Source organism: Notothenia rossii, assembly GCF_949606895.1.
Source record: "Notothenia rossii genome assembly, chromosome: 11".
NCBI lineage: Eukaryota > Metazoa > Chordata > Actinopteri > Perciformes > Nototheniidae > Notothenia > Notothenia rossii.
Window position 1 is genome coordinate 55,062,527 of NC_136910.1, and position 8,747 is coordinate 55,071,273.

Below are 8,747 nucleotides of genomic sequence, written 5' to 3' on the forward strand. Positions count from 1 at the left end.
TGTGTGTGTGTGTGTGTGTGTGTGTGTGTGTGTGTGTGTGTGTGTGTGTGTGTGTGTGTACAGTGCTTTTGAGTTGTCAGAAGACTAGAAAGGCGCAATGCAAGTCCATTTATAATCAAGCCGGAGCAGGTTAATAGAAAGGAAGCATACCAAAGTACATGACACATGGCAGTTTAGGATAATACAAGAACTCATGGATATTTCCCTATGTTTGCAATAAGAGGTGGTCTAAGCAGGCCTGAATTGCAGTTGTATGCCATAATGAGCAGCACTATTATGCCTCTCCTCCCATCTGAGTGCAAAAATGTCCTGCTAGCAGAGATGGCAAAAGTACACACTTCCTTTCCTCAAGTAGAAGTACAGATACTCGTGTTTAAAAATACTCTGGTGAAAGCAGAAGTACTGACTAAACTTCTTTACTCAAGTCAAAGTAAAGAGGCTTTGAAATGTACTTCAGTAAAAAGTACCCATAACTAGCAGCTGTTTTAAAGAGTACCTGACCTCCCTTTATATTAATAGAACAATAATGTCATTGTTAGCTAATGAATGTTTCCATGGTGACCAACGGCAACATGACAACGTTTTCATTGGTCCCTCTTCTTTAGAGAAGACCAGGAAATGATGGATACACGGATCGTGTTCAAATCAATAGGCACGCAATGACTCTAAATAATAATGATCACGCCACCAAACACACATTCAGACTAAAGGAACCAGCCTGTTTGGAAAATGAGAGAAGTAGAAAGTTCAGGTATTTGAGTTCAACATGTAAGAAGTAGAAAGTACAGATATTTGTGTTCAACATGTAGGAAGTAGAAAGTACAGGTATTTGTGTTCAACATGTAAGAAGTAGAAAGTACAGGTATTTGTGTTCAACATGTAAGAAGTAGAAAGTTCAGGTATTTGGGTTCAACATGTAAGAAGTCAAAGTAAAAAGTCAGAAAAATAAGAAGTGGAGTAAAGTACTGAAACCAGAAAAAATGTACTTAAGTACAGTAACAAAGTAATTGTTATCCATTACTTCCCACCTCTGCCTACCGGGATATTACCCAATATGCACTTGCACATATTCCTAATCCAGAATTCCCAATTGGTCATTATCTGGTAGGATGTTAATGAGAGAAAAAAAGACAAATACACGCTTTTGTGTCTGCCAGAACCAGGTTTGAAATGCGTGTCATGTTTTCATTTAGTACCTGGACAAACTAAAAGCTTCAAATTTAGCACAAAATCATGATTTTACCTATTTATTTCCGAGCACCGAACTTGTGTTGAGATGTCGTGTGCTCAAGCTATCAATAAGTGCTGAAGAAATACCATGTTTTTATTCTGAAATGAATTTTCTCTCTTGTTTGACTTCCCGCCTTTGTGATTTTCCCGCCTTTGTACCTGTTTGCCCTGATTCTATGTACCTGTGTGATCTCGTGTCCTTACCTTCCCTCTGCAGCTGTGTGTTGTCAACATAATTAATCCTGTCTTCTCTCTTCATGCCTGTCATTGTACCAGTCCATGTCTTGCCCAGTCTTGTTCAGCTTTCCGTCTATTCCTTATTGTCTCCATGTTGATTTGCTGCTCCCTTTTTCTTTGTGTCATCCTGGTTTTGATTTGTTACTTTCCTTTTTTTTTTTACCTCGCCTCCAGTTTTCATATTTGTTGTACAAGCTTTAATCTATTAAATCTCGCTTTTCCATTTTTACTTTTATACCGGTCTCCCCTCTTTATACTGCTTTTGGGTCCTGCCTTCTTTACCCTAGTGACAGTACTTTGTAAAACAGCTTATGAAAGACTCTGCACACTCCTGATACAAACAGAGTAAGATGCTTTTTGAGACAGTTCCCCAGCAGAATGATCATCTCTAAGAAGCTGCTGTGATCAAGGGCAACAGCCTTTTAATGTATTGGATGTCTCAGAGCGTTTTCGTCTGTAGCTCAAGCTTGCCAATTTCTCTAATAGATCTTAACAATTGAGCATTAGCACAACATTGATATAGTGCTTCTCATATGTGTGAATTATGCATGCATAATCATCCACTACAAGTTTAAATGATCAATAGGCTCAGTTAAACGATCAATGCCTATGATGTGTCCTTTTTTCGCATTTCTAATGTGTTCCCTCAACACCTTGGTTGCTGATTGGCTAATGGTTACTAAAGCCAAAAAATCGTTATGACATCATAAAGTGGCCAAAATCTGATCAGCTCATTTTCAAACAGGTTTTTATAGAAATGGATCAGGACACAAAGAGAGAGAATCTTTGTTCCTGAAACTTTCAGAGTCTCTTTACACAGAGGGGACACATGTTGATGTAGAAGAGACATGAAGAAGAGGGGACACATGTTGATGTAGAAGAGACATGAAGAAGAGGGGACACATGTTGATGTAGAAGAGACATGAAGAAGAGGGGACACATGTTGATGTAGAAGAGACATGAAGAAGAGGGGACACATGTTGATGTAGAAGAGACAGGAAGAAGAGGGGACCCATGTTGATGTAGAAGAGACATGGAGAACAGGGGACACATGTTGATGTAGAAGGGACATGGAGAAGAGGGGACACATGTTGATGTAGAAGAGACAGGAAGAAGAGGGGACACATGTTGATGTAGAAGAGACATGAAGAAGAGGGGACACATGTTGATGTAGAAGAGACATGAAGAAGAGGGGACACATGTTGATGTAGAAGAGACATGAAGAAGAGGGGACACATGTTGATGTAGAAGACACAGGAAGAAGAGGGGACACATGTTGATGTAGAAGAGACAGGAAGAAGAGGGGACACATGTTGATGTAGAAGAGACAGGAAGAAGAGGGGACACATGTTGATGTAGAAGAGACATGAAGAAGAGGGGACACATGTTGATGTAGAAGACACAGGAAGAAGAGGGGACACATGTTGATGTAGAAGAGACAGGAAGAAGAGGGGACACATGTTGATGTAGAAGAGACAGGAAGAAGAGGGGACACATGTTGATGTAGAAGAGACATGAAGAAGAGGGGACACATGTTGATGTAGAAGAGACATGAAGAAGAGGGGACACATGTTGATGTAGAAGACACAGGAAGAAGAGGGGACACATGTTGATGTAGAAGAGACAGGAAGAAGAGGGGACACATGTTGATGTAGAAGAGACAGGAAGAAGAGGGGACACATGTTGATGTAGAAGAGACATGAAGAAGAGGGGACACATGTTGATGTAGAAGACACAGGAAGAAGAGGGGACACATGTTGATGTAGAAGAGACAGGAAGAAGAGGGGACACATGTTGATGTAGAAGAGACAGGAAGAAGAGGGGACACATGTTGATGTAGAAGAGACATGAAGAAGAGGGGACACATGTTGATGTAAAAGACACAGGAAGAAGAGGGGACACATGTTGATGTAGAAGAGACAGGAAGAAGAGGGGACACATGTTGATGTAGAAGAGACAGGAAGAAGAGGGGACACATGTTGATGTAGAAGAGACATGAAGAAGAGGGGACACATGTTGATGTAGAAGAGACGTGAAGAAGAGGGGACACATGTTGATGTAGAAGAGACATGAAGAAAAGGGGACACATGTTGATGTAGAAGAGACATGAATAAGAGGGGACACATGTTGATGTAGAAGAGACATGAAGAAGAGGGGACACATGTGATGTAGAAGAGACATGAAGAAGAGGGGACACATGTTGATGTAGAAGAGACATGAAGAAGAGGGGACACATGTTGATGTAGAAGAGACAGGAAGAAGAGGGGACACATGTTGATGTAGAAGAGACAGGAAGAAGTGGGGACACATGTTGATGTAGAAGAGACATGGAGAAGAGGGGACACATGTTGATGTAGAAGAGACATGAAGAAGAGGGGACACATGTTGATGTAGAAGAGACATGGAGAAGAGGGGACACATGTTGATGTAGAAGAGACATGAAGAAGAGGGGACACATGTTGATGTAGAAGAGACATGAAGAAGAGGGGACACATGTTGATGTAGAAGAGACACAGAGAAGAGGGGACACGAAGACATGAAGAAGTGGATTTTGCATATTAGATGAGCTTTAAGTAAACATGTCTCTGCTGTGATTGTGCTCTGTTGCAGGTTTGTATCTGACAGAACCCAAATGTCTCCGGGGTGTCGCTCCTCTCCTGCGACTCCAGGGTCTCCCCCGTCCGAGATGTCAGCCCCTCTCTCCAGCCTCGCCATCTCCGTCCCCTCGGTGGCTCTAAGCCCCTCAGGTGAGGAGGAGCGCCCCCTGCTGTTATCCAACAAACGTCAGTCCATGAGCCGAGATGAACAGAAGAGGAACTCTGCGCATTACAACCACGGCCACGAGGCACACAGCTTACCACCGAGTCCTCTGCTCGCTATGGAGAACGGTTACTACCAAGTCATAGGAGAGCATGACGCCACAGCTGTCGGCCATTTGTTCTCAGCGTCACCCGAGGACAAAACAAACAACAACATCGACAGCTGTGGCACCAAACGAGCGACTGATGGCCATGTGCAGTCCAGTGGGGACAGCATGCTAGTGATCGATTCAGAGGAGGAACACACGCCCTTCTTCACCACCAATAGCACTACGGCCCTGTTGCTCAGGGCGATGGACAGCAGCAGGACTAACCCAGCATTACCAAATGATGACCTGCTAGAAAAGCCGTCCAGTTTCACCGTCAAACCAGATCCAGTTGCTGTACAAGGATAAAATAAATACTGTTGAGGGTAAAAAAAAAAAGGAAAAACTCACTATTAAACCTTTATTTTCTATACATTATTTGCTGTGTAAAGACTTTTAAAGATAAATGAAACTTTTATTTTAGTGATGTAGTAAATAAAGAGTTTTATAACAAAACAAAAAAAACATACACATTTCTCGTAGGTAATGTGCCATACACTAGTATGTAGCAGCAGTTGACAGTATATTTCAGTGCAGAAAAAATATCAATGGTGCCTTTCTGTTTAGTATGCTTAAAGGGAACTGCAGCATTGCATACTGGGCCATATATATTCATCATCTTAATCTCCAGTTATCAATCAAGAGTAAAATCGCTGGCTGCTTTTAACGTGCTGCAGATGGACTGACACCACAGATTTTTTGATTTGACGTTTTCTACGAGGTGCATGTTACTTCCTTAAATGCTGTGATGGAATAAGGATGGCTTCCCTTTGACCTGATACTGAACTCCAACACCTGAACTGATGTTAACGAATGAATGATTAATCAGCTCATTACCTGCATTTGATGAGAGATTGACAAGATGGGTTTTATTTCCTGCTGATTATTTACAACTGTTAGAAAAAGGTGCAATCACTAAAGTCTGGTTCTGTAGTGTTACTAATACTGTCACTTATATTCCTAACATAACCCGGTAGATTTTACTTTTTTGCTGAATGTTATATTAGGGTTTGATCTGCGCATTTCAAGTTTACTATTTATATGTTAGAGGGTGTACTGCACTGGTCGAGTAAAAGATACAAAAACACAGAAATAATGGTTATTTCCACACCAAATAAATACAGTGGTGCAGTGATGACCTGGAAGTTAGCATCACATAGGGCTTCCTCCACAATGCATTGGGATTTTTCCATTGGATTTTGGTATATTGCAGAAAAATAAGCTCTGTGGCAAACACACGTTTTGTTCAGCAGGATAATCTCCACATATTAACCCCACTGTGGGATCTTTTTGAAGTGTAAATGCTAACTAAAAAGCTAATGCTAGGCTAATGTCGTTGGGACTTTTTCGAAGTGTAAATGCTAACTAAAAAGCTAATGCTAGGCTAATGTCGTTGGGACTTGTTCGAAGTGTAAATGCTAACTAAAAAGCTAATGCTAGGCTAATACCGAACTACAACATGGTGGCGCACTACCATCGCTAGGCTAATGGCGGCTAACGTTTGGCATGTGTCTCTTTTAGCCAACTTTTGTGAAAAGGAGTGCAGTATTTACTGGCATATTTGATGTCGTAGAACAAAATGTGAACATCGCTTTTACCACAGATCTTATTTCAGTCACAATACAGCAAACATTTTCGTCAACTTAAATGTATTCTCTGGGTGTCAGGACTTGTTTCTGCACCACTCTATACCCTGACTTTAATCCAGAGTATGAGCCATGGTCATTTGTGCATCCTACATTTCGCCAAACGCTTAATAGTATCTCCATGCTGGCTGGTCCCCATATCTTCACAGAGCGTCTCAGATAAGATGGTGCCTTCAAAAGAAAAAAACTACTGGAAATAAGGCCAGCCATGCTATATTTCTTAAAGAGACAACTCCAGATACGTGTGCCTTTCATCACCAGTAGGATATTAACGATTGCATCTTTAAATGCAACAATATCTGCAAAGTGTGCACTGAATGGAAGACAGGATATAGCCTGAAGACATCCATGTGTTTCTGAGTAATGCATTTGGGAGACTGCTAAATATACAAATCATGGTTTACTGCTTTTAATTGTCTCTGTTATGATAGGCATTTGTTTTCCTAAATTCAACTTAGATTATAATTATATTTTGAACCCCAAGCTTGTGTTCAAATGTGCAATGGTGTCCTTATCATATACGACATTATTAACAACACAATGTCCGCTAACAAGAACATAGTTTATAAGAATCTGCTAAAGATTTACACAAAAAACGTACAATTATCAGGCTCTGTAACCATGGTTTGTTGAACTGTATTTATGTAGATCGGCAGTCAGTAGCATATGAGAACGTATGATGACAGAGACGTGCTGCTAAGTGTTTTAATGCCATGCTCCTGTGTTTTTATTTTTGCATTAAGACTGTTTATTATTTATTTGTTGATTAATGCTCATTGAAAGCGTTAATTACTTGTTTAATGTTATGCATTTGTATTTAAAATATGAAGCCATCCGTCACATGGTTATCAATATGAAATGAAATTAACTTATTTGCATTTTTTGTCACGTGTATGCTTTACATAACTCAACGCATTGCTTTTAGGTTTGGGACTGTCTTCGAACGATGTAAATACACCATGAAAACCTTCTGCGCTGTTGTTTCTTATTAAAAATATTAAATCAGCTCTGTGTTTTGCCTCGCAGTGTCAACGTATTTCTGGTTAGAGATGTTCTGATAATGTTATTTATTGTAGAATATTTGAAAAAAAAGAGGATTGTGTGAAAATTAAGTTTGTCTTTTAACCTATTTCTATTCAAGGTAATATATCATACACAATAATAACACATACAAAATCAACCCATTTTGAAAAAAGCCATATAGTTACTTTTTGAGGCCCTATTATGCTTTGAGGTTTTCCCTTTCCTTTCCTTTTGTGGTTGTAAATGGATGTGTAAAGGTTGAAATCCCTGTGTGTCCAGAGGGAGTTTCTCTCCCACACACTTTGTTTCCTTCCCTAACATAGTGACATCACTACGTAATACTCACACTTCTATTGGCTAGCTCTCCAACCAGGGGCGGACTGGGACTAACAATCAGCCCGGGACTCTCGACCGGCCCACCCTTGGTATCGCAAGTAAATACCGCTAGTAACTTGTCAACGTGGGGGTGGGGGGGGGGGCTAGTGACTTATCCGACCGGCCCACATTGTCCGACCGGCCCACTTCAGTACCGGCGCATCGGGTTTGGTCTCGAACGCGTCCCGATGGCCAGTCCGCCACTGTCTCCACCACGTTGTAGGTGATAGGCTAAGGGGCGGGACATCTCTAAGCGGTTGACGAATCACAGCAGAGCCAGCCAGCTAACCAATCAGAGCAGACTGGGCTCTGGTTTCAGACAGAGGGTGAAAAGAGGTGCTGCAGCACAGGCAGTATGAGACACATAAAGAGCTTTTTGAACATTAGAGAGACTAAAAACTCCTGGATATGATGTTTTTATTACGAATGGAGAATGTAGTTTCGTGAAGTGAAAGGTTGGACACAACCACAGGACGATGTTAACTAATCACTTGTGGCAAAAGGTTGCAAGCACTTGTTGGGAGTGGCCGATGGTTTACTGTTGAGGGGTTTTTCCATTACTTTCATTTGATATGTCTCTGGATGTCTCAACAGTGGATTCTGGCGTCCCATACAGTCTTTAGTGTAGGGGGACGGGGGTCCAGGTCCATGCATATGTGTCCTGTGTCAGGCTTTGTATATGTGTTGTTAAAACCTTCAATAGCATTGTTTGTTTTCGGCAGTGGTGTCTACCATTTATGCCCTGATAGGTGGAAGATGGAGCCCAGGAGCCAATTTGAAATGACGCTACATTCAGGGGGTCGGACCGGATCTAGCATCTTAAAGTATCCTTCATCTGTTTGCATCTTGTAAATTATTTATATCATATATCATATTCCATTTCCTTGTATACTCTTCTTGCATTATTTCTATTTTATTTGTTTTTACTTGCACATCTCAAAACATTCTCTTGCACTATTGTATCTGTTTGATTTGTTTTATTTCATATATATTCACGTTGCACTGTTGGAGGAGCCTGTGACCTACGTTTTTCATTGCCATATCTACACTAATGTGCAAATAAAGCCTTGAATCTTGAATCTTGAAGGATGAATTCATCCATTAGATAGTCATGTGGGGTAAGGGTTTCATACAAGTGATGACCTGCTGTTACATTGGGTAACTTGTGTGCTTTTATTCTATGTTCTTATTGTGTTTTTATTGTGTATTGTGTTTTTAGCACTTCTTAACACGTGGCTTGTGTGGTCATTTAATCTTTTATGATTCGTACAATGTTTTAATGCTTTGTCAAGCACTTTGTGACTGTGTCTGGGAAAAGCACTTTATGAATA

General features: G+C 40.8%; 1 protein-coding gene across 4 annotated transcripts in view; it reads left to right on the plus strand.

Annotated features, from left to right (window-relative positions):
* Positions 1-7,024, plus strand: part of nrg1 (neuregulin 1) — a 29,294-nt gene extending 22,270 nt beyond the window's left edge. For all 4 annotated transcript variants that reach the window (XM_079656992.1, XM_079656993.1, XM_079656994.1 and 1 more), the window contains one exon: positions 4,078-7,024. In XM_079656992.1, coding sequence (XP_079513118.1) covers positions 4,078-4,681 — 604 coding nt within the window. In that variant the 3' untranslated portion in view covers positions 4,682-7,024. The remainder of the gene's footprint in view (positions 1-4,077) is intronic.
* Positions 7,025-8,747: the final 1,723 nt, after the last annotated feature.